This window comes from Mixophyes fleayi, chromosome 1, assembly GCF_038048845.1.
Source record: "Mixophyes fleayi isolate aMixFle1 chromosome 1, aMixFle1.hap1, whole genome shotgun sequence".
NCBI lineage: Eukaryota > Metazoa > Chordata > Amphibia > Anura > Limnodynastidae > Mixophyes > Mixophyes fleayi.
The window spans coordinates 62,651,964-62,678,572 of NC_134402.1; the positions used below are offsets into that span (position 1 = coordinate 62,651,964).

General features: G+C 40.6%; 1 protein-coding gene across 2 annotated transcripts in view; it reads right to left on the minus strand.

Annotated features, from left to right (window-relative positions):
- The window catches only part of TEC (tec protein tyrosine kinase), an 83,277-nt gene that overhangs the window by 19,236 nt on the left and 37,432 nt on the right, over positions 1 to 26,609 (minus strand). For both annotated transcript variants that reach the window (XM_075195346.1, XM_075195352.1), the window contains 8 exons: positions 18,164 to 18,268; positions 15,288 to 15,369; positions 14,489 to 14,617; positions 9,811 to 9,851; positions 8,698 to 8,888; positions 4,806 to 4,871; positions 3,812 to 3,866; positions 1,081 to 1,160 (listed from right to left, as the gene is read on the minus strand). In XM_075195346.1, coding sequence (XP_075051447.1) covers positions 1,081 to 1,160; positions 3,812 to 3,866; positions 4,806 to 4,871; positions 8,698 to 8,888; positions 9,811 to 9,851; positions 14,489 to 14,617; positions 15,288 to 15,369; positions 18,164 to 18,268 — 749 coding nt within the window. The remainder of the gene's footprint in view (positions 1 to 1,080; positions 1,161 to 3,811; positions 3,867 to 4,805; positions 4,872 to 8,697; positions 8,889 to 9,810; positions 9,852 to 14,488; positions 14,618 to 15,287; positions 15,370 to 18,163; positions 18,269 to 26,609) is intronic.

Below are 26,609 nucleotides of genomic sequence, written 5' to 3' on the forward strand. Positions count from 1 at the left end.
TTTGATGGAGACATAATAATATTGGGGAATGATGAAGGAGATTATATTGGGCATTGATAATGATATGGTAGATTTGTTGGGTACATGATATGTGGAATTACTGATTATATGGGAGGATTGATGACATGAAAATGATGACTGAGGACTAGGCAGATTCCCTTGATGGAGCTAGACAGCCCCTCTGGTGGGGGCTGAGCTATAGCTGTAACACAAGGGGCCTGAGTCATTAAGGAGAGTAAAGCATAAAAAAGGAGTAACATTTGCACCTGGGCAAAACCATGTTGTATTGGAGGGGGAGGTAAATTTAAAATGTGAGGCAGATTTATAGTTTGGGTAGGGCATGTCCTAGATCAACTTTATATTTCAATGTAATAATAAAGCTAGCAAGTATTTGTGTGCTAGATGAAAAAACAGCCAGTATTTAACTTATGTACAAAATAATAAACTGATTTGCACCCCTTACATTGTAACATGGTTTGTCCCAGAGAACATTTACTCCTTTGCTTGCCTTAATGACTCAGGCCCAAGATGTCCCTCCCTAAAAACTTTCAGAATTCTATTGAGGGACCCACAAATCTCTAGATATGCATCTGGCTACCAGCACTGTGCTTAATACAAGTACCGAAGAAGCACCAGCTGAGAGGTGTAATTCAGGAACAGACTATTATGGCTCTCCTGACATCTCCTGATGTTTCCCATCATGCCGAGCCAACCAGAAACATAATTATCCAGCCAACTAAATGAATCTAGTATCTATAGAAGGATTGAGTAACAGGAAATTATTTACACCGTTACATAAAAAGAACTAAGGCCCCATTGTGTCTGTAAAGTAGAGTTTTGTTAATTCAAAGGCTTAAAATTGACCAGTCAACGAAAACATTTTCTCTGTGTATTAATATGACGATTATATGGATTATAAATGTAAATGGAGTAGAAATGACAAGCAATTTCTCAGCTGAAAACGTACTGCAATAGGTGAAATTTACTATGGCCATTCAATAAATGACTATGGATAAGAGAAATAATGTAGCTTTCTGTTTGTATAATGGATAATCTGTCTAACAAGGGTTTCTAACTTACCCTCCATATTTTGTATAAAGTGATACAGTATACAGGCCAGCTTGACTGGAATTCCTTACGATGAACCCTCCTTCTTTATCCTGTTACGACACAATGGAAGAGAGATTAGGCCTGCTATTTAAATATGCACTGTGTTCGACCAATTACATTGTGATACTAGCAGTGTGTTTGTAGCAGCCACTAGTGACATTCTATGATCGACATAAAGATAACCCAGGTCTGTGCAATTTCCATCTCACATTCTAGAATCCAAATCTATATTTCCTATCAAATCTATATATATTTCCTTTTATTCATTTAACTAGAACAATTTTGCAAAGTAATAAACCATAAGACAATATATTATTATTATATAATTATATAATACACTATATGCACAAAAGTATTTGGACGCTTAATCATTACACCAACAGGGACTGTAATGACATTGTATTCAAAAACATATAATTTAAAATGGAGTTGGTCCCACTTTTGAAGTGATAACAGCTTCCACTCTTCTTGGAAGGCTTTCCACAAGATGTTGGAGTGTTTCTGTGTTAATTTGTGCCTATTGATTCTGTAGAGCATTTATGAGGTCAGGACTGATGTTAGATGAGAAGGCCTGGCTTGTAATCTCCATTCCAGTTCATCCCAAAGGTATTCGATGGAGTTGAGGTCAGGGATCTGTGCAGGCCAGTCAAGTTCTTCCATACCGAACTCCTCAAACCATCTCTTTGTAGTCCTTGCTTTGTGCACTGGGGCACAGTCATGTTGGAATAAAAAAGGGCCTTCCCCAAACTGTTGCCACAAACTTGGACGCATAGCATTGTCCAAAATGACTTGGTATGCTGAAGCATGAAGATTGCCCTTCACTGGAGATAAGGGGTCTACCCAAACCCTGAAAAACAGCCCCATACCATTATCCCTCCTCCACCAAACCTCACAGTAGGCATAATGCAGTCAGGCAGGTAACATTCTCCAGGCATCCGCCAAACCCAGACTCGCCCATCTGACTGCCAGAACAGAGAAGCGTGATTCGTCACTCCACGGAACACGTTTCCACTGCTCCACAGTCCAGTGTGTGTGTGTGTGTGCTTTACACCACTCCATCCGACGCTTGGCATTGGTCTTGGTGATGTGAGGCTTGCATGCAGCTGCTCGGCCATGGAAACCCATTCCATTAAGCTCCAGCTGCACAGTTTTTGTGCTTACATTACTGCCAGTGGAAGTTTGAAATTCTTCAGCTACGGAATTAGCAGAGCGTTAGCATCTTTTACGCTCCATGCACCTTAGCAGTCGTTGATCCTGCTCTGTGATTTTATGTGGTCTTCCGCTCTGTGGCTGAGTTGCTGTTGTTCCTAAATGCTTCCACTTTCTAATAATATCACTTACAGTTGACCGTGGAATATCCAGTAGGGATAATCATCATCATCTTCACCATTTATTTATATTTAGGGATGAAATTTCACGAACCGTCTTGTTGCAGAGGTGGCATTCTATCACAGTACCACGCTTGAAGTGACTAAGCTCTTCAGAACGACCCATTTTGTATCACAAATGTTTGCAGATGGAGATTGCATGGTTAGGTGCTTGATTTTATACACCTATGGCAACAGGAGTGCTTGAATCACCTCAATTCAATAATTAACAGGTGTGGAAAATACTTTTGTCCATATAGTGTATATAATATATTATACAAGCCTGTGTCTGCTAAATCCAGTTAAAAGTGTCAATTCTTACTATTGAACAGCATTTAATTTTCATTAACCAGACAAAAACAAATATGGACATAACTGATAAGGCCACTCTTTATATCACCAACTGTAAATAGCTTTATTGCTGGTCTTATCAGAGTCATTTATGAATATTATCCACAAAGCATCAATTTACATCAATTCCATTTATTATTATTAGCTATATTGAAATGACAACAATATGTGCTAGTTAAAGTACTATAAAGTGCACATGTCATCTGATGCTTCTTGGCCCATGAACTCCTTTTTGTCAGTGTGAACCTTTGTGTTTGTATCCTCTGCCCAATGTCATTCACACATTCTAGCGACACAGAAAATATCACACTTGTTAGAATATTAGTTATGGTGGAAGCAATGAAAAGTATAAACAGGTAACTGGTTTTACATGGTTCCCTGTGAAGCCGATTCAATTCAAGGAGATGTGCTGCGGCATATCACCACGATGTTTGGCTGTCCACATTTCCGGGTGCCACGGTTCTCCAAAACCGCAGCTTTTCCCAAGCATCTCTAAAGGGTGCAAGGAAAAATCTGCGATGTTGCATAGCCGCAGAGTGCGTTCGTGACAATTCTCTGCGGCACATTGATTGTAATTGGATCAGCCCCTGTGACTCTGTGGCCTGTTGGAAAATGAACTTTTTACATTTTGCAGTATGCATATACATAAAAAATGGAATCTCTGTGTTCCCTTGCCCAGGGCAAGTTGTATACTGCATTATATGATTGATATGCAATGCAGACAAACTGCATGAGGGAAGCCTTCCAGGCAGTGGGTCGAGATATTCTATTTCATTAGTTCTGTTTTTTTGTGCTCTCTCCCACACAAAGGAGGCGCAGAGGGAGTCCAGATTTACATTTATGCCAGCGTAGGATACAATGCAATAAAAAGACCATTGTTCCCATGGGTGACAGGTTCTCTTCTAGTGTTATTAAATACAAAGTGAGTTTTATGTGTGGTTGATAATTATTATCTCGTGCCATTGTGCATTATTAACACTTACTTCATTCCTAAGAAGTTGTTCTGCTATACCACGGTTCATATTGCTGCTATACCATCTGCAGCAAACAAAAAGATTATATGTTAGTCAATTTTGAATCAGGGGAGGGCTGGGAACATTTGGCCTTGAGGGGAAAGTAGGAGCAAGTTTCTGGTGGTTTTACAGCACCATTGTATTTACAATAAACAGGCTAATATAGGGACATGTAGAGATACTGTAGCAATTTATTATGAGCTAGAAGCTATGTAATCCTGCAGAAATCTGCTATATGGCTGCTAGAATGGGCTAGTGAAGCCATGTAAACAGCTATACAGCTACTCTCTGTACAGCGACTGTGCCTTGAGGAGTGCACTAACTAAGCACAGTACTAAAGGAATCACCGTTCCATCAGTAATAGACGTCTTCTATAAACATAAGAGATCTAGGAAACACATAAAACAACCTAGTACCTAACACAACACTCTTAAAGGCAATCAAACAATGCAACAAATAAAACCAACTGTGCGCTCCAACTAAAAACATTATCAATTCTGCCTAATTTATAGAGAAACTTGAAATCATATAGAGTACTGGATGGATGGAGAGCTGAAGATATTCCATATCAAATAAGTGACCCCCGCCCAAGTCCAAGCACACACTGCCAGCTAAGGAACCCTGAGTAATATAATCATTATAACAAAAATGTCACACTTCCATACTCTATGGGCTAGATTTACTAAGCTGCGGGTTTGAAAAAGTGGGGATGTTGCCTATAGCAACCAATCAGATTCTAGCTTTCATTTATTTAGTACCTTCTACAAAATGACAGCTAGAATCTGATTGGTTGCTATAGTCAACATCCCCACTTTTTCAAACCCGCAGCTTAGTAAATCTAGCCCTATGTCAGCACAATCACTGACTACTGCAACTGGTCTCAGTAATGTTACCCTGAAGGATGTGACTTGATTTAAAAAGATTAACATTTAGCTAATTAACCAAAGCAAAACATATCACTTACTCATATTGGTCTAAGTTGTCTAATTTTTTCTCGGTCACGTAGTTGCTGGGAATATAGCCTTCTTTTCTAAAATAAGCAAAATCATACCGTTACTATAAAAGATTAGTACACGTAGTAATTATTTGCATAATTTCCAGTTCTTCAAATAGCACACAAGGCAAGAGGTTTACTACTAATCAGCATAATCAAAAGGAAATTATTACAATTATGTTTTATTAAATGGCCCTCTGTATTAAATTATAATGAGTTAAATTGACTGTGGGTGCAAATGCATCTAGTTATACTTGTTTATATGACTACCAGGAATTATTCAGCCAAACCAAGCACAGAAGTTCCATTATATAATATTGCATGTGACAATGAGGAACTGAAATACTAGTCATATGGTGTCATATTTTAGTCTCCAGCTGCCGAGTCAGTATTTTATTATCAGGGGAGGGGGGTTACAAGCACCTGTTTCCCCATCTAAAACCAACTATGGTGGAAATAGCAGAGCTTATGCTAAAAATTGTGACGACTGCCCTTACGCTACTGTAAAATGAAACAAGCAGCAGTAGACATATACTTTAATATATTGTTGGTCTATATATATATACATATTTATATTGGGGAAAAGGTAACCAAAATTGGACCTGCCCAGCAGGGAAAGTTACAGTCAGGGTTAATGATCCTGCTGTTACCTTGAGAAAGGAGTTAACACACAGGTGCACCACATGGGTGTTATTGCTGTGGTGTGTGTGTATAAAAGGATTGTGGGATCTGATGGGCGGGGCTTCCAACGCTGACTAGCAGCCGGCCAATAGTGGGGGCAAAACTGCTGTATCAAGAAGCTGTGGAATCTTTACTGTTTGTGTTATGCTGTATTATGCTGAAATAAAACATATATAATATATATATATATATATATATATATATATATATATATATATATATATATATATATATATATATGTTTTGTTTTCACTGCATCTGTTGATGCAATCTGGTTGCCTAGTAGTGCCCGTTATGAAGACCAACAATTGCCTTTCTCAGTCAATTTTAAAACATGTAAGAGACCTTTAATGTCTCTTCATTAAACATAACAACAATGAATAGACCAATAAATGTATGAAATGTCAATATCAATAATTCAAAATACTCCTGTAATAGTCACACATAGGGTCTGATTCATGGTCTAATGTACATCCACTTGCACAGTGCATCTTGTGCGAAATAGCTCTGAGCAGGCCCAGAAACGGACATTACGCCAATGACACTACTGTCTACGACCTGAAATAAGGAACAGGGGAGGGAAAGAAGGAGCAGACTAATAGTGATGACTGACATAGTATAATCTTTGATTTAAAAATGACACGTATGCATGCCAGTAGCTATCACAGAACAACAATAGGTGCTACACTGCTGTGACTGATAATACAATACACAATCTAAAGTTCAGTCACAGCAGAGTAGCACCTTTTAATATATTTGTAAATTAGGGTGTGTAGGCCAACAGACCCCCAACCCTCACCCCAAACATATAGCCATAGGAGTTTATAATCAAAACAGTCTGGTTTCTTCCAATACTACTTATAGTTTAGCAGCACTAAATGAGTTAGGTCCTATTATAATATTATAAATTGTTAGTGTAGGTCAATTTGACATGATAGATGTGCATCCACAGTTTGCTCTAAATATGCACTAAGAACCTCGTTTATTTTAAAAGTTATATTATAGGGTTTATATTATTGCAGTTTATCCCCAACCCTGGCACTCTCCTCTTACTCGTCTCAAAAACTTTTCCAGCTCCTCTGAACGCCAATGAGGGAAATCCTGCTCCATCTCTGACTTCATCCACTTTAAATTCATCCTTTCCTCTTACTACTCTGCCCTGTCTCGTGCCAAACAAACCTATTTGACATCCCTCATCTCCTCTTCGCCACCTTTAATTATTTGCTGTGTCCTCCCCCTACTCGCCCATCGCTGCTCTTGACTTTGCCACCTACTTCAAAGACAATAATGACTCTATCCACAATGATATCTGTTCTCGCCAGACTCACCTCCCCCCACCGGTCCTCTCTATCACTCACTCAGCCAGCCTTGACTTCTACTCTCCTGTAACTGTGTCTGAGGTCCTCTCTTCTCTCTCCTCCTCTTCTTCTACAACCTGTCCTCATTATCCTGTCCCCTCCGAGTTCCTCCGCTCCTTCTCTCCCAATGCCTGTCGTCACCTTGCTAATCCCTTTAACCTCTCTCTCTCCACTGGTATCTTCCCTGGCCTTCAAGCATGCTCTCATCTCCCCTATTCTCAAGAAACCCTCTCTTGACCCATCCTCTCTCTCCAACTATCGCCCTTATCTCTGCTTCCCTTTGCTTCTAAAATTCTTAAATGACTTGTCTTCATCTGACTAACTTTCTTTCCTCCCACTCTCTTCTTGACCCTCTCCAGTCTGGTTTCCTTCCCCTTTACTCATGTGAAACTCCCCTTGTTACAGTAACTAATGATTTACTTTCAGCTAAGTCCAAAGGTCACCTCTCCCTTCTCGACCTCTCTGCTGCTTTTGACACCGTCGATCATTCTTTTCATTCACTCCCTGGGTTGTCACAAAACAGCTCTCTCCTAGCTTACCGCTTAACTCTCTGGCCGCTCTTTTAGCGTCTCTGCGTCCGACTCTTCCTCCCTCCCTCTTCCTCTTTCTATTGGAGTCCCATAAGGCTCTGTCATTGGCTCTCACTCTTCTCTCTCTACACTACCTCTCCCAGTGAACTTATTCAATCATTTGCCCTCCATTACCACCTCTGCTGATGACACGCAAATCTATTTTTCTCCCCTGACCTCTCTCCCGACTTCCTAACCCAAGTATCTAGCTGTCTCTCGGCTGTAACTACCTGCATGTCACAGAGCTACCTCAAACTCGACATCTTTAAATTCAAGCTTATCATCTTTTCTCCTGCCAATGTTACTGTCCCTCCCAATATCTCCCTCATGGTTGATAACATAACTCTCTTTACAGAGAATGTTGTGCAAAACAAAAAACATCCACTGAGCGGCAGTTCTGGGAGCAAAAATGTCTCAATAATGAGTGATGTCAGATGAGAATGGCCAGACTGGTTCCAGTTGAGAGGAAGGCGACAGTAATTCAAATAATCATGCGTTACAACAGTGGTATCTCTGCATAGCACTTTGACCCTTGAAGTGAATGGGATACAGAAGCAGCAGAAGTCCACACCGGGTTCCATTCATTTAAGCTAAGAACAGGAAACTGAGGCTACAGTAGGTATAGCTCACCAAACTAGACAGTTGAACATTAAAAATTTGTTGCCTGGTTTGACATCTCTCGTTTTCTGCTGCGACTTGCAGATGGTAGAGTCAGGATTTGACATACACAACATGCATCCATGGATCCATCCAGCCTTGTGACAATAGTGCAGGCTGGTGGTGGTGTAATGGTGTGGGGAGTGTATTCTTGGCACACACCAGACAACACTAAGTGAGCATTAAATGCCAAAGCGTATCTGAGTATTGCTGCTGACCATGTGCATCCTTGTACTCTTCTGGAGGAAAAGGGGGGTTATTTAGGGACAATATGGATTATTTCTCACAAATCTATTTTTGACGTTCTAGATTGTCATTCTAGATAAAACTTTGCTACTGGTGTCTGTTATCTCATACCTTGAACATGCCAAGGCGTACATTGAAATAATCTGGAAAATACAGAATGTTTTGGTAACTTTTTGATGAGGGTGGATCTATGTGTACATACTGTACTTTTAGTACACATACATTTTCCTATGATTGTGTTACCAGTAACACAATGACAGGAGATTCCCAGAAAAATCCTACACTAGCTCTTGCACTGTGCCATAAGCTCGGGGGCTAGTAATGAACTAGATCCAAGGTAATCTTCCTTACCCATACTTATTTCTTGCCTTCCACCAGTGCACATCCTTCCTTTCCAACACCACATATTCTTCCCCTTTAACCAGACTGAGGTCATGTGTCTCCGCAGGATGGAAGTCAAACATTGCAATTACTATGTCTTCTTTGTCTTCATTGCTCTTTACTGGCTCTTCATCTGGAGGCTGTGGAGGTGGAGGCCTTGACTAGGAAAAGAAAAGCCATTTATTGCAATATAAATAAAAATGCAGTTTTTCTGGGGTGAACATAAATTCAAATTAATCAATGTATCATGTTTATATCACAGTTTTATGTTAATTTGCATTTGATAAAACTCTCAGTAAGTTGTGGTAGTGCATGCTCGGCCAAGCAGGGCAGGCGCTACCTTTTGGTGAACCTAGGCAGTTGCCTAGGGTGCTAAGGTTTAGGGGGCACCTAAAACTGAATGAGTGAGGCTTCTTATTTGTGAAGCTGCTGGCTGCTGCTCCTCCATAATGGTGGCAGGTGGGGATTGTGGCACTGGGCTATGATGTCTGATGGAAGCACTATGTACCACCAGCTCCCTTCCACTAAGGTAAGAAGTATGGTACTTGGTATTATCACTAGGTACCTGATTATGTTCAACCTCTTTATGTGATTTATCCAACAACTATGGCCTAGGCTGCTGACCAGCACTGCCCGGAGTGGTAAGAAGCTTTATGTTGGCCCAATTCGTGCATGGGTATGTATGCACAGTGGAAATAAAAGCACAGATTTGGACTTATTTTCCCACTTACTAAAAAACATACAGTTTTAAAATAGCTACAATTCATTTTAAAAATGAAAAAAATATTGTAAATAATTTAGTCAAGAAAACATGTTTTATGCAAAGATTAAAGCATTGTTTCACTTTTTTTTCTGTTATCACCATCCTGAGATGAGGAAAACAGGACACAACATGTATCATGGTAGTACAAGCACTTCTGCAATACTTGATCACTAGGCTTCTTCATATCTCAGACAGGGTTAACCCTTATAATGGGCAAAGCAGAAATAAGTGATACCACTTTTCACCCTTTGATAAATATGCCCCTTGATACCATTACACAAACAACAGTACATAGAACCCCATAATCCTATTGTTCTCACCCGGATAACATCTGGTGTAGGAGGTAGAGGCTTCCTGGTGACTGGATAAAGAAAAAACCAATACATACAGGACTGGTTAAAACAAGAGATATGTTGCACACCAGAAATATTCCAGCACACCCGGGCAATATACAAAGGCTTATTCATGTTACAATACACAAAGGCTTAATTATTTTAACACCATTATCATTTTTTAATTTTTAAGGCCCTTACAATTGCTGAGGTTTAATCTTCTCAATCAAAATTGATTAGTTCAGCCTGATTGAAAACTCCTGAATGAAATAATAAGCTTAGGAAACCCTTTGCTAAAAGTGATTTTCACAAAAACAAAAAAAGTAAAACAATTTGGGCCCAACTCACAGTTGAATGCAACTTGGGGTTATTTATGGCTCAACAATCTCAACGCATCTCAAACTACGTCCTGCTCTGCATATATAGCATATGCATCCGGTTTACGGTTTCGTGTAATACAGCAAACATAACCTGCTTTCTCCTCTATGAATGAAATTAACAAAATATTATTTGTTTTTAAATACACGCACACACAAAATCCTAAAAATATGATTACTGAAGAAAGCACCCAGCAGCTACAGAGGTGAAATCACAATCAGCCAATCAGAACAGGTTAGCTGGTACTGGCCAGAGAGTAACTCTGAACTCAGTGGACCTGATTCATTAAGGAAAGTGAAGCAAAAAAAAAAAAGAGTAACTTTGAATCTTGGCAAAACCATGTTGCATTGGAGGGGGAGGTAAATTTAAAATATGATGGCAGATTTATAGTTGGGGTAGAGCATGTCCTAGATCAACGTTAAATTTCAGTGTAAAACTAAAGCCATCAAGTATTTGTGTCCTACATGAAAAATATAAGTATTTACCTTATATACAAAATAATAAACTAATTTTCACCTTTCACCTTGCATTGTAACATGGTTTGCCCAAAAGAATCAGGCCTGGTAAACTTGACTGTAGGGATCAGCTGGGCATGAGGAACTAACTTTGTAATAATGAAATTATCTTTTTTTTCAAAAGGGAAATTCTGTGAAATGTGGGAATGTTTTGAAGTTATCTGTGTGTAATTTGTTTACTCCGGTCTTTGCATCATTTTGTTTTTCATGTATTCTCTCATTTGCTATGGATCCTTACTGTCTGTTTATTATATACTATTGTAAATGTCAAGTACGGCGCTGCTGACTTTTGGTGGTGCCTTATAAATAAAAGTTAATAATAATAATAATAATAATAATAATAATAATAATAGTAATAATAATCATAATAACTTCATTTAGTGGTGAGATCACAACAAAGCGGCTTTCCCAGGCTCTGACTAATCAGCGGTCCTCTTGTTGGCAAGGTTTTTCTAACCCTCTGTATTTCAAGCCTGCAAGCAGAAAGAGGACCCTCCTCTGGGCCTAGGTGATAAATAAAGTGGAGAGTGTGGTGGATGCTTTTTATTTGTAATAAAGGACTTTTCTCAAGGTGTCTTTATTTTACAATATTTTTATTTTTTTACTGTTATCCCAGCAGGCCTTGGATGCCAAGGCATGCTGGCGCTTGTAGTTCTACAAGTATCAGCATGCTCTGGCAGCCATGGGTGTGCTAGAACTTTAGAACACTTTAGTAATGACAAGGCTTGCTAGGAAATGTAGTTCACCAGCAATAAAACACTTTAAATTATTTTTCAACCATTTTATTACCCCACAACCATGCCCTAGCCTAGTATTAATAACAGCTTTTTCAGGGGAACCCCATGCTGGTTGTCCCTGTATTGCTAATACCAGCCTAGGCTATGAGTCCCAGTGCTGGTAGTAGTTTTGGGGTGGGGGGTTATGCTTTTTAAAATAATTAAATAAAAAAAAAAATCTACATTTTCTAAAAACATTAAAACGGCAGACATCATCATCAAATTGATGATGATGATGACTGGCAGCATACTATACACTTTAGTGTATGAGACTTTTTAGACATATTTTCATGCACTGAATGCTGCGTCGGACTGGTCTGCCGGGGAGCCGGGGTATCCCCCGGTAGGAACTGACGCGTTATGCCCCCGCCCCCTCAGTTGTTAGGGTGGAGCTAACAATACAGCTCACTCCCGAGTCCCCAACACTTCTGTTAAATGCAGAGAGCCCAGACGCGGCTGCGGCTCTCTGCACCTGCGCAGTAGTGTGTTTTGCAGTTTGATCAGGGGAGATGAGAAGAGACGCCCATGGAGGAGGAGTTACGGATATCCAGCCACCCAGACTGTCATTTTAACAGAGAAGGATGAGGAGAGAAGAATGAGGGATATCATGGGGTGAGGCATGAGGGATGAAATAGGGATGAGGGATATGGGATTAGGCATGAGGGATGAATGAGGAATATGTGATGAGGCATGAGGGATGAATATGGGATATATAATGAGGCATGAGGGATGAATGAGGGATATGTGATGAGGCATGAGGGATGAATATGGGATATATAATGAGGCATGAGGGATGAATGAGGGATATGTAATGAGGCATGAGGGGTGAATGAGGAATATGGGATGAGTGTAAAGGCAGCCAAAGCAGCATGGCAGAGTGTGAAGGGGGGCGAAAGCAGAATGGCACAGGGTGATGAAGGGGGGCCAGGAGAAGGGGGGAGCAAAAGCAGCATGGACGGCGCAGTGTTATCATAAGGAGGCACAGCATGGTGATGAAGAGGCACAGTAATGTGTGTGTGATGGCACAGCGGGCTTGTGGCAATGTAATGTGTGTGTGGTAGGTGGTGGCTAACTAATGGGTGTATATTTTGTTTGTGGGGTGATGGTGGGGATATTTAATTTTATAGTGGGGACTAATTTAAGATGGGGTGGTTTGGGGGCTATTAATTGAATGTGGAGGTGAGCATGAGGTCTATTTATTAAATGTGAATATGAATTATTTAATGGCAGTGACGGTTGCGGGAAAATAGGTATATTTACTATACGTAAATGCGATTAATTTATTGCTGGGGCTGTTTGGAGGGAGGGAAATAGGTTTATTTATTAAATGGGAATACGATTATTTTAATGTTGGGGATGTAGGAAGGCCTAAGTATTAATTGTGGGTCCTATTGATTTAACGCTGGGGCTGGTTGTAATTTTCTAAATGTGCCCATTTTTTTACCAAACAGGGCACCCAACATTCAAAGATCCAGACAAGCTGCATCTAAAGAAACTAACAGCCACAGGTGGTGAAAGTGACAGGAATAGGTAGGTCTGTCAAATGTTCTGATTCTAGTGGGACAATCCAGATTTTTAGTGACTGTTCTGCCCAATCTAAGAGGCAGGTCAAGACTGTGTACTCTTTATATACTACACTATGGTGCTAGCTGTCCTTCATGGGCTGACCCCTTCCCCTCTAGTGTCTGGTCTTGCCTCTATTATGGCTGGCCACACCCCCTAACGTTGCAGTCCCCCGGTGGGCAATTCATGTCCCAGTCTGACACTGACTGAATGCATTTAAGGTAGTATGCTGAGGCACATGTAACGTAAGATACATGCAGCTCTGCATACACACGAAAATACATTTTACGTCTCCTTTTTTTATAGAAAAATACGTCCAGCTCTACATCAGGCTCATAATCTCAAAGTCTCAGAAGCCTATAAGAAGTGAAGATATTTGAGATAATGTATTTATCGTAGGGGAGATATTTCCTGCACACAGCAGACTTCCCACTAAAGAACACTACAGGCAGCTTTAAGTCTCCTTGTGCAGAAAATAGCTAATAGCAGAGACCAATAGCTACATAACAAATGAAAATAGAAGGCCTGATTCATTAAGGCACACAAAACGAACACATTGTGCGTTTTTTAAGAATGCACATAATTTGGGCATCCGCACGTCCGTGTTCAAGTACAAGCAGATCTGAAGAAACGTCTCTTGTTGAAATGGGTCTAGGTACGCTCTGCACTTGTCGTATTGTGACGGACACACTGCAGGATACATACAATACATATGTTCAATATAAAGTTCCAACAGAACAAAAAAAATTATGGCACCTGTTAATAATATAGTCATTAATGAAATATCATTAACAAAAACTTTTTATTCACATAAATTGATCATGATGTTATTAATGTATACTGTACATACAATGCATTTTAACAATTGCTCTTGATTACAAGCACATGTTCTAGCATGTATACACGTCCGCTATCACTATCACTCGGCACTGACCTGTAGCTTGTGCAAGGGATACGACAGAAAAACACGTACCTGAGAGATGCCCCGAGCTTGACTCAGACGCTGCTGCATGCGCGTGACCTTGGCACGCCCTTACTGTACATATACTACGTGTATACGCCACTGGCCCTTCCCCATTCTGCCCTTTAAATTGTAGGCTGTCGGAAGTATCGGTTACGTATGATGAATTTGATGTTGCATCGTTCACTGGGTATAGTCTGTTTCTGGGTATGCGCTGTGCGATTTTATGCAAAACATGGCATGTATCGCAATTACGTTCCTTAATGAATCAGGCCCAGAATGTCCAAAATATCAAGTTCTGTCACAGTATAGGACATTTTTCATATATATTTATGAATTTTATTATTTAAGGCAGCTTGTATTTTAGGTTCTGATGGTTCTTTAAATGCAGGTACATGGATTTTCTGAAAGATGTTATGAACATACAAATAGTACATGTTTGTGTTTAAGATGCTTCAATGAAAACGACTTACTATCCCCAAAGAGATTATATTCTTCACAGCCTGGAGCCAATTTGTCTGTTTGTCTGCAGCACTGATACACACCGTCTGACCAAAGCTGGGGATGGTATTTGGACAATATGTAGTTGTTGTTTTTTATTTCTAGAAAGGAACACAAGGCAGAAAATGTAGCTAAAGTGAGTACCAAAATGTCCATGAATGAGAACTTCACCTCTAGATCTTACATAGGCTGCTAACACTACATGTGCCATCAATAACTCAATGTCCTTAAGCTACTGATTAAGAACAACACATATAAGGACTCAACATTTAAGTCTCTCTTTACTGTATATAATGGTCCAGAGTCATTAAGGAAAGTAAGGGAAAAAAAAAGGGAGTGAATGTTCTCCGGGACAAACCATGTTACAGTGCAAGGGGTGCAAATTAGTTTACTTTTTTGCACATATGTTAAATACTGGCTGATTTTTCATGTAGCACACAAATACTTGATAGTTTTATTTTTACACTGAAATTTAAAGATGATCTAGGACATGTCCTATCCCAACTCCAAATCTGTCCCCCACCCTTTAAATTTACCTCCCCCTCCAATGCAACATGGTTTTGCCCAGGTGCAAATGTATTTCTTTTTGATGCTTTGCTCTCCTTAATGACTCAGGCCTTTTGTGTCTAATTAAATAAAGCTTGCACAATGTATCCATAAAATACCTGAACCCCACCAATGAGCCCTAAATAATAAATACATACACACCCAGTGCACTGCTAAACCATTTTAATGACATACTTGCAATATACAGAAAAGTGTGATAATCACCGTCTTTTAGACACTTCACCCACTGGTAGCGACTGTCAGCGGTTGGTGCAAAAATGTACAGTGTGCTCGTATCGTACACAACCTGTGGATGTAAGGAAGGAAATATGGTGACTCGGAGACCACGCGTTTTGCTGCCATTTAGTGAGATTGTACAAGAGGACATTTAAGGCCACAAACCCATGTTTACACTCTATGTTTGTTTAACGTAAAAAATTGTGCACTGCGATATTGCAGCCAATAACTGCAGTGTATGACTTGAAAACCACCACAATGGGTTATTACAATCCAACAGAAATTGATAGAATCATTATCGGCTACACTGCTGAACGCTATAGGAAGATGAACTCAGATCACCGCTATTGTCCTGCGTGTGCAGTTATCTATCTACTGCAATAACGTGCCCCAATCATGGCGGAAATGACAAGTGACCAAATTGGACATTGTTCCTATTGCCTGGCCACCGCCCTTAGCATCAGTATCAGCAGGCGCGTGACCAGAATAAAACAGGCAATTAGTAAGAGGATTGTGAACATATTTGCCACATGCTACTTCTAGGATTCCTGAACTGAGTGTGGCTTAGCAGGTCAGACTGAATATTGACAACATATATATTTATTGAATGAAAACCTGTTTGTGTCTATACTGTATATGTGGCAGGCACCTCGGTGGCCAACATACAGTACACATTAACGTGCACACACAAAGTAGGTCACATTTTTTTAACTAAAGGAAAACTGTCAATATAGCTTTCCTATACTACCACTGACTCCCCTGTCACTGTATGTACTACACATTTTCCCAATATATACTTTTAAAGTGAATCAGTCATTTCAACAGAATGCAAAAAAAATTCTTCTATAGCACCCTAGCCATGTGCTCCAGACAAGCTTACTTTCCATGTTGTGCTATAGTGTGAGCATCATTTGGTTCTGATCCTTTAGCTCCTGTGACAGGTATAGAACAACCTGCTCACAAAGTGTTTGAGAAGAAGAGCATGCTACATGTGACAGGGGCAGAATCATGATATGAGGAGGACAAAGGAGGTAAGCGGGAGAATACAGACTCAGAAGCCGATACAAGCTAAGGAGCAGAGTACCGTGGACCTCTATGTAAAGCACAGTTCATACATCCAACTTGTTATCCTACTCTACATTGTCCATTGCTGGAACCCATGACGGCCATTAGCATTGTATTCAAATAAAAATAATGATATCACATTTAAACGATTGCTCAGTAAATAGTAATATGCCTGAGGAAAAGGTTCTTTTGGTTATTGTCTAATTGTTGCTTTGAGCTCCTGTTTCCAACCCAGCTGACCATCCCTGACAGTTCAGTATGTATCCTGACATTGAACCACCTGTATTACCCAGCATGACCTCTCCAACTGTGTTTGTGTCTCATCTCTGATGGTCCTTCTTGTGTCAGCAGCTGCCCAGGGTGAATCTGTGAGCTATGACTTGCTTTACGTCCATCAGCCCCTCGTGGGGGTTCCTGGTGAAAACCTGACACGCATTTAGGATTGGCACCTCAGGTGATCCAGCAGCAACCACAAATGACACAATGGTCCCACTCCAACAGTTCTCTCAAGCCATACGGATGACCAATTTCGGCTATGAACTTTTGAGCAAGTAGAGAAACAGTAGGCGAACAGGATTGTTGACCCACATGGATTCAATTCAGGTATCTTTAGTGTTTCTGTTTGTGCACCTTCCATGTCAGCTGCTGCTTTGACAGTTTATTTCCTCTGCATTGACTTGGCACCTTATTCATTGGGATCCTCAGGCATGTAGAGGTTTCATCAAACAACATGCAATCCAGTTTGAGCTTCAGCCTGGAAGCTTTGTTTCAGAGCATGCCAAAGTGCCATATGTCCTATCCCTCTTTTCTTTCAACAATCTTGTCTGGCCCTCACCCCTACTGGAAAAGAGTATTCCTTTCTATATGACAATTTTGCTTTCATTGCAGCCTTTCAGAAAGTGTTTGATAAGCTCTGCAAGTCTGTTACTCTTAAAATAGGGCACCACGTCTGTTAGTCAGTACACCATTCATCTTCATACGTTGGCTTTGGAGCTCAGCTGAATTATTAATGCATTGACAGCCACATTCTGGTAAGTACAGGCAACATAAAGGACGAGTTGGGGGTTAAGGATATATGGGCATCATTTGACGATCTCATCGACCTTATAACAAAATTGATATTCATTTAAGAGACAGGTCACAAGAAGGCACCCAAAAACAGCAGTCCTCCCAATTACCATCAAACTTCCAGAGTCCTCTAGTTGTTCCTACAGAGGAATCTATGCAGGCGCAATGGATTCAACTTGCTAAACAGCAACACTCCCGCAGGCGATATCTTAGTCTTTACATGTAAGGTGGCACTTTGTGAAAATAAATATTGGATACATATATTCAAAACTTGTTGGCAAGCAACTACACTTACTTACAATATAAGCATGCTAAATCAATGTCAAAACTGGATGGAAATTAGAGATGGGTGATGCCGCGCTTCCTTATAAGTGTATGTGCAGCCACGTTATAGAGCCTATATAGCAGAAGAGAGGAGTCCCCACCCTCCAAGGATAACTGTAGAATAGAAGGTATAGGTTCTGGGCGCATGAATGATGTGCGTTAATCGAAGTGCAAATGTAACAATTGCAAGAGCTGGTGATGTTTATTGGCATAAAGTGGTATTATCAATGGTCAGCTATTTGACCATTGATAATACCATTGACTACCAGTTTATGAGTTGTGCTTCAATAATGCTGTTTAATTGTTCTGGCCAGAACTCTTGCACTTCATTTTTGCTTCTACTTACTGGACACTTTGGATCAGGATTAGCGGTGCACTGACATTGCAATGAAATAGTTAAAACATACCTGAAATGCATATTTATTTGGACAAGGAACCAGGTCTGTTCCATTCTTTACAACTTCCACACACTTGACTTTAGTAATGTCGACAGATCCTTTCTTGTTTTTTTTCTGCAAAGATGAATAAAAGAGAATTCAGGCTTATAACAATGCCTCAAATAGGTATTTGTGGGTGGATGTGTCACAAGAATTTAGGTTGATCGGTGAAACAAGTGTTAAAAGAATAAGATAAATGTGGTGATGGGGACGGCTAAAAGAAGTAGCAAACAAGTATCTTAACATCTAACATTTGCTTCTATGCTTCTATTTTTATTTTCACAATATTTTAATATAGGTGTGTCACAAAAAAACGAATTTATAAAGAAGGTATGTATTTACACAAGCAAAATATCACCGCAAAAGGTCATCACATCCATCGACGAAAAGGGGTATATTTACTAAACTGCGGGTTTGAAAACCTGATTGGTTGCCTATAGCAACCAATCAGTTTCTAGCTGTCATTTTGTACAGTGTACTAAATAAATGATAGCTACATTCTGATTGGTTGCTATAGGCAACATTTCCACTTTTCTAAACTCGCAGTTTAGTAAATATACCCCATAATCTCTATTTCATTAATCTCACATAAGAACAATAAAAAAAATCTCTCAGGCGCTCACACTATATAATATAAGGACCTACTGTCACTACTTATCTTAGGGGTGCCAATCCCTATATAAAAGCAATACCTGCAACAATAAGTGTGCCAAAACCTAAAAAAATATTCAGAAATATGACGGAAAACAGGAACAATGCTAGCAATCGGGTGGGGTACCCGGAACATTTGAGAATACATATACTAGAACTCAGAAGAAGAGAGAATATATTCATTATGGGGCACTCTGTGAATTAGTAAATAATGCCACTAAAACTTAATCCTTTAGTAGCGTTTTTAAAACAAAATTCCCATGTATTCCTAAATTATAGCTTGTAGGGAATAATTTAAAAACATATATGCTGAAAAAGTGCAAAAAGAACAAACTGCGTTTTAAAATGGTAGATACACCGCCATGCCTCGCTATGTAGTGTAATATCTTATCAAATGTAATGTTACAATTCTTTATCGTTGTTGCAGTTTTTATTTAGTCAGATAGTAAGTGTGGAGGAACCACCTAGCTCTAGGGGGATAGATTACTCTCATTCCAGATCTAAGGTTTTATTGCCGATTCGACAGCAGTTTCTCAGCGTTATCTTAAAAACAGCTGTTATCACTGGCTGCATTTGATAACTACAGATAATTCTTATAGATATGTTAAATGATCACTGAAATAGCAGTAATAACAGTAGCTGATAATAATTACTGTATTTATAACCATAGTGTTTAATGGGCATAACAAATCCTCAAGCCATTAACAGCAAAATATTTGTTTAAATATAATAAACCAAAGATAATGATCCTATTGGCCAATCTGTACTTCTACATAGATAAGAATCATGGGCTTGATTCATTAAGGATCTTAACTCAAGAAACGTCTTATTTCAGTCTCCTGGACAAAACCATGTTACAATGCAAGGGGTGCAAATTAGTATTCTGTTTTGCACATAAGTTAAATACTGATTGTTTATCATGACTCAATCACCAAATTAGGTGGCACTAGTCTGCCTCGTTTCAGTGAGCCAGCAGTATATCTTTACTATACAAAATATATATTTCTGCACATTACAAGACACGGTTAGCGCTCACTTATATAAGACACTCAAGGTGGTTGGACATAAATTTTTATTGAGTACAAATAATAAAGATTCAAACAACAATAAAGAATTGTGATATTACATTTGATAAGATATTACACTACATAGCGAGGCATGTAGTGTATCTACCATTTTAAAACAGTTTCTTCTTTTTGCACTTTTCACCATATATGTTTTTAAATATTTCCCTGCAAGCTATTATTTAGGAATACATGGGTATTTACAAAGGTTGCGTAAAATACAATTTCTGAAAATAATGTATAAAACCATTCTTAGAATTAGAACTTTGATGAATGGACTGATATACATAGTTCCTATTTCATATTGCATTTCACAAGGATTACAATGTATATGGTAATGAACATGCAAATATTGCTTTTTTGCATGTACATTTCAATTACTTTTATTGCTAAAGTAATTTAGTAGTGTATGCATTGAATAATGATATGATTTTCTTAGTCAGACTCCTTTGATCTAAGTGGAACTTCACTCATCATAGAGATACTGTTCATGGTTCTTGTAGTCATCACTTTTTGTATTTAGAATCCTTTTTTTGGTTACATAACCAGAGGTTCACTTTTCATAGCCCAGGATGAGTTACAATATACAGGGCATCTGTCTATAACAAATTCTACTTCTGAAAAGTAATTCTCAATAAGACTATGGCTATGTTTAAAGCCAAAAACAGGCTTCAAAAATGTTGTGATTCCTCTGCCCTGAATTGCTAAGAACAGCAGAACAATACTAAAATTACAAGAGCCCATCAATGTACTGCTTCAAAATGGAACACAACATCCGGCCTCCCGGCAGCCCTACAGGAACATCCAACTCCCGGGAGCCCTAGAGAAACATCCAGCCCCTGGGAGCCCTACAGGAAACTACAGTCACTGGGAGACCTACAAGAACATCCAGCTCCCGGGACCCTACAGGAACATACAGCCCCCGGGAGCCCTACAGGAACATACAGCTCCCGGGAGCCCTACAGGAACATCCAACCCCTGGGACCCCTACAAGAACATCCAACCACCGGGAGCCCTACAGGAACATCCAGCCCCTGGTTGCCCTACAGGAACATCCAGCCCCTGGGAGCCCTACGGGAAAATACAGCCCCTGGGAGCCCTACAGGAAAATACAGCCACTGGGAGACCTACAAGAACATCCAGCCCCTGGGAGCCCTACAGGAACATCCAACCCCTGGGAGCCCTACAGGAACATCCAACCACCGGGAGCCCTACAGGAACATCCAACCACCGGGAGCCCTACAGGAACATCCAACCCCTGGGAGCCCTACAGGGACATCCAACCACCAGGTGCCCTACAGGAACATCCAACCCCTGGGAGCCCTACAGGAACATACAGCTCCCGAGAGCCCTACAGGAACATCCAACCCCTGGGAGCCCTACAGGAACATCCAACCACCGGGAGCCCTACAGGAACATCCAGCCCCTGGGAGCCCTACAGGAACATCCAACCCCTGGGAGCCCTACAAGAACATCCAACCACCGGGAGCCCTACAGGGACATCCAGCCCCTGGGAGCCCTACAGAATCATCCAGCCCCTGGGAGCCCTACAGGAACATCCAACCCCTGGGAGCCCTACAGGAACATACAGCTCCCGGGAGCCCTACAGGAAAATACAGCCACTGGGAGCCCTACAAGAACATCCAACCCCTGGGAGCCCTACAGGAACATCCAGTCCCCAGGAGCCCTACAGGAACATCTAACCCCCGGGAGCCCTACAAGAACATACAGTGAACCAATGCAATGCAATAGGACTCCACTCCACTAAATGAGTTCACTACCTTCTCTCTGTCTGACTCCTCCAGATCTGCCTGCCACCACTATGCTTGTTACCTTAGTAAGCCACTCCACCACTATGTACTTCTACTACGCTCATTACTCTCCAAAGCGCCTCATCACGTATACCATACCCAAAACTAAACTATCCCTACTGAGTTTCTTCACTGTCTTCTAGAATGTAAGTTTTCACAGGCCGGGTCCTCTCTCATCTGTCTGTCTACCTCGTATGTCCCCTGTCAATTTTTCTGTATGCCATGTGATTTGTTCTGTTAATTGCATCCATGATCATTTGTACCCACATACCAGTTATTATGCTTCCTGTGCTTATGTAGGTCACTCACACCAACTATATCAGGCTCTATGGAATCTGTGATGCCATACAATCAAATAATAAAGATAAGCTCTTAACATTGTAATTGAACAGCAGAATCTCACTTGCACCGACACTGTCTGCAGACTGTTTCACACACACACACACACACACACACACACAAACTAGGGTCCACTTTGTCAGAAGCCAATTAACCTAACAGAACATTTTTGGACTGTGGGAGAAATCCTGAGTACCTGGAAGAAACCCACGCAAACAAAGGGAAAACATACAACCTCCATACAGATAGGGCCTTGGTTCCAATCAAACTCATGACCCCAGTGCTGCGAGGCAGTAATGTTAACCACTGTGCCACTGTGGAGTAGAGGGAGTCTGATAAAACGGAAAACTATTTCAGAGCAAAGAATAAATATTCACCGAGGAAAGTGAATAGTAACAGTTTATTCAACTTAGCACCTCAATAACTATCTTATTCAGGCACCTTATACCAATGACTTGCGTATCTCATGATTGCAGATGTGAGCTCAGCACACAAAATTGTGATAAAGGTGTTGCAGCAGTTACAGCAAGTCCTCTAGTCTGTTTGAGGAGGAGACGTAGTCCTCTGAGGGTGACACATTGCAGTGGGAACTGAATGTTTGGAGACAGTCTGATAGAAAAAGGAAGAACCTTCTAGACTATACAAGAAGCATAGGAGAAGTATTGAAGACGCAATTAGGAAGTTGCTATAAATAATGATGACAACTGCAACCTTTGGGTAGGAAGATCTAGAGATGCAAGTGGAGAGATGGGTTGGGGTTATGGACCTAAACGGTGAAATCCAGAATTAAACTCTGGAGAAATCAGGCAGCCAGTGCAGTGACTTGTAAAGCATTAATAATAGTAAAATGATTGGTCTAGAAGTTGCATTCTAAATACATTGCAGTGGTGCCAGCTTAGTGAAGGGTTGGCTGATTATTAAAACAAAGAGGGGAAGCTATTGAATTTAAAATCAATTACACTAAATCCGCCATGCTCAATATCAATATAGCTGAAAGTACAATCCTAGTAATGGTTCCCAAATTAAATACTTGTCTGCCCATCTAACCAGAGATACAAATAACCAACACTATCTCCTCCACCAAATTGGTGGGCGTACAACTGGATCGTACGAAATAGCGAGCAACTAATCTCACCATAATAGGAAGGGTCAACAAAATTCAAATTAATATTTACCAAAAATACTTTACCTTATCCAGATCCTGTCAATCCACATCCCTAATAAATTGTTTAAAGATATTCACGCTGTCGTCAGGGATTTTGTCTGGAATAGGCGAAAGCCCCGTTTCTGACATGATATACTTTATAGGTGTAAACATTCAGGGGACAACAGTTGCCAAATTTCTCAGCTTATTACCAGGCTGTTCATCTTTACAGCGTTATGGAGTAGACGCTCCCTGGTGTACTAAGCAGTGGGCCGCTGTGGAAGACCAATATCTCACTAGGCCGAAATAAATTGCTGCCCATCTCTGCCTACTAAAACAGACACCACTATTGACCGACTCTGGCTTAATGGGAAAAGTTGAGACGCTTTGAACACATTTCTTCACCAGTATCTCCCCTGATTTCTCTCATACATAACAAGGATTTTCCTCCATGTCTAACACCTCACATGCTTAAGAATTCTCCCAGATTCATTCAGGCATGGGAGTGAGACTTGTAGATACAACTAGTAGCTCAACTATGAGGAAAATCATTCCAGCTCAGCCAAGCCTCATCAAGTATTGTGTCAATTTTGGAGACTCAGTATAAGGTGATTACTAGATAGTATAGATATCCCAATGTACCTAGTAAGATGTTTCCTAGATTCTCAGATAAATGTTGGCGCTGTGAAAGTTCAATAGGAGATCCCTGGCATATGTGGTGAAGATGCTCAAGCTCCAACCATGGAGGGAGGTGATTAAAATTTCTAAAGAGATACTGGGAGAGAAGGTGCCAAAGGCTTCAGATTTCTGGATTTTAAATATGATTAACACTTCAATTTCTTCAGATAAGAAATGTCTCCTAAAGTATTTCAATAACGTGTCAAAGGCGGTTATCCCGTTTAAACGGAACTACTCTATCTCCCCATCGGTTAAGGATCAGGTCCATAGACTAGACTTCTATATGTCAATGGAAAACATCAACTGGCAGAAATGCTGAATTTACCACTTCCTGGCTTATCTGGCTAACTTTTAAAGAATCAGACACATACAGAGGTTACTTTATATAGCTCTAATCATCTCTAACATTTCTTAGTGCGGCCTATGGATATTCCTTGCTTTTATCTACTTATTTTACTGACTTTTCAAGAGTACAGGACACCTCTCCCTATTGTCCCCTTCTTCCCATCCCTTTTGTCCACTTGTTATACTTTTTAAGTTCATTCTCCTACTATTTTAAGTTTTAAAATAGAAAAAAATGATATGTCTATTCCACAATACTTATTTATTGTTGTTGTATACTTATGTATTGTTGTAACTTGTTCAGGAATAGTTTGAGAAATATGACAAAGAGTTCAAGGTTTTGAAGTCCGAGCCATGGAGGCCCCACGTCACAACTTACAGGTCTTAAAGGATCTGCGGAAAAAACGTCTTGGTGCCAGATATGGCAGGAGACCTTCAGAGGTCTTGTGGAGTCCATGCCTCGACGGGTCAGAGCTGTTTTGGCAGCACGAGGGTGACCTATATAATATTAGGTAGGTGGTTTTACCATTGTGGCTGATCGGTGTATATATTGCCACACTAACACCCGACAGATGATAGACACAACAACTTCCGTGAATAAACGCTGCTTCTTATTGTACACATCAGCAATAACACAGCACACTTTTGTCAGGATGACACCAGGAAACCCTAGCTCTGGCAAGACATCAACAAGCTTGGCATCGGTCGCACTGCACAAAACAACACAACAGGTTTAAATACTTTAAGTGCCCTTCTCCCCCCAGCTTGACTGACAGGTGACCTGGTACTTATAGAGGAGGTCTCTTTAGGGGCTCTGTTTGATCAGTCTCACTTGCAGCCAAACCCTGGCAGCTGTTGTTAGCTGTGAAAGAAAAATACATCCACACCCCCCCAAACCATGTATGCTAAATCACAGTATAAGATTGTTAGAAATCTATTGAATAAGTAGAATTAGGGCAGCTTGCAGATCTATGTGTCAGGCGCCGTCCGCACGGCCGCCTGACTGCGTGATCGCGCGTCTGGTTGCTAGGCAACCAGACGCGTCATTTCCGGATTCCCCCTGCCATCCATTTCCCCCGCAGTATGACGCGCCCCGTTGCTAGGCAACGGGACGCTATGTATTCCCGTCGGCAGGCATGACAGCGCTCAGCGCTGAAGCTGATTGGATCCTCACATTATTTAAACCCCTTCCTGTCCTCTAGTCAGTGCCAGAGTATCAGGTCTTCCTGCCTCCAGCGTTTCTGTGTACCAGTTGCTATTGTTCCTGACCTTCCTCGTGCTGCCTGTGACCCTTTTGACCCGGACCGTTTGACCACCCCTATCTGGATTCTGCCTTTGTACTGCGCTCCCTGAAGATTACCGACTCGGCTTGCCTCACCATTCTTCTGGATTTCCCTTTTGTACCTCCTCTACCTGAACGTTGCTGAACCGGCCTGTCTGACACCCCCTTGTATCTCGCTGTGGACTCTAGGAAGGACCGCGACCTGCGTGTCCCTGCAGCGGAGTCCATACTTCCTTGCGGGGGTTCCTGGTGAATACCAGGGGCACGTTAGACTCCGCGCCTTCCTCTGAGTTGCGCCAACAACAGCAGGTACCTTCTACCAGTCATACACCCACTAACAGTCGTGACACTATGTTAAAATTGGTGAATTAATAATGTGCAAATCATTAGCAAAAAACAAATAAGGTACACTTTGAGGGTTACAAAGATACTGCATTCCTGTAATACACTGTCTTCTTGTAACTGAGTTACAAGTAGTAAACCATACTACTTGTCAGTTTACAGAATAACCCATCTGAATGACATGGACTCATGGATGCTTCCGAGCATTCTGTCCTGTAAGCAGAATGCTTGGGAAAGTGGAGTTTAACTAAAAAAACATAAATTGTTGAATAAAATCAGTTCAGTCATGTGTTTGAAGTCCCCAAGATGGTCTGGGTCACAGGCAGTTGCCTTCTTTGCCCCCGAAATCTGCAATAACCCTCCCCCAAAAGTAGACACTGTATTTGGAGCTATTTTGCTAAACTTTAATATCTATAAGATAATTTAATTTTATCTCTGACCTCATTTCCACTGTTACCAAAATTACGGATCCCATGTTATCAAAATGTTTCTGGTTATAAGATTATGAGATTAAGTTTGATAAGACTGAGCTTTTGTGGCTGACAAACCAGACAGTATATCTGATGTTTCCTTTACATTCATACCGACTAGAGAACACATACGTATTGTCATCCTCCGCAAGCTGAACCTTACATTTCTCCCTATTTGTTCTCTGTTTAACAGTCAACTTCTCTCTGCTGTATGTACAGTAGAGATACACTGAGGCTTTCTACTTGATTATGCATATTATGAAACCATTTCTAACCAGCAAATAGGTATTTGT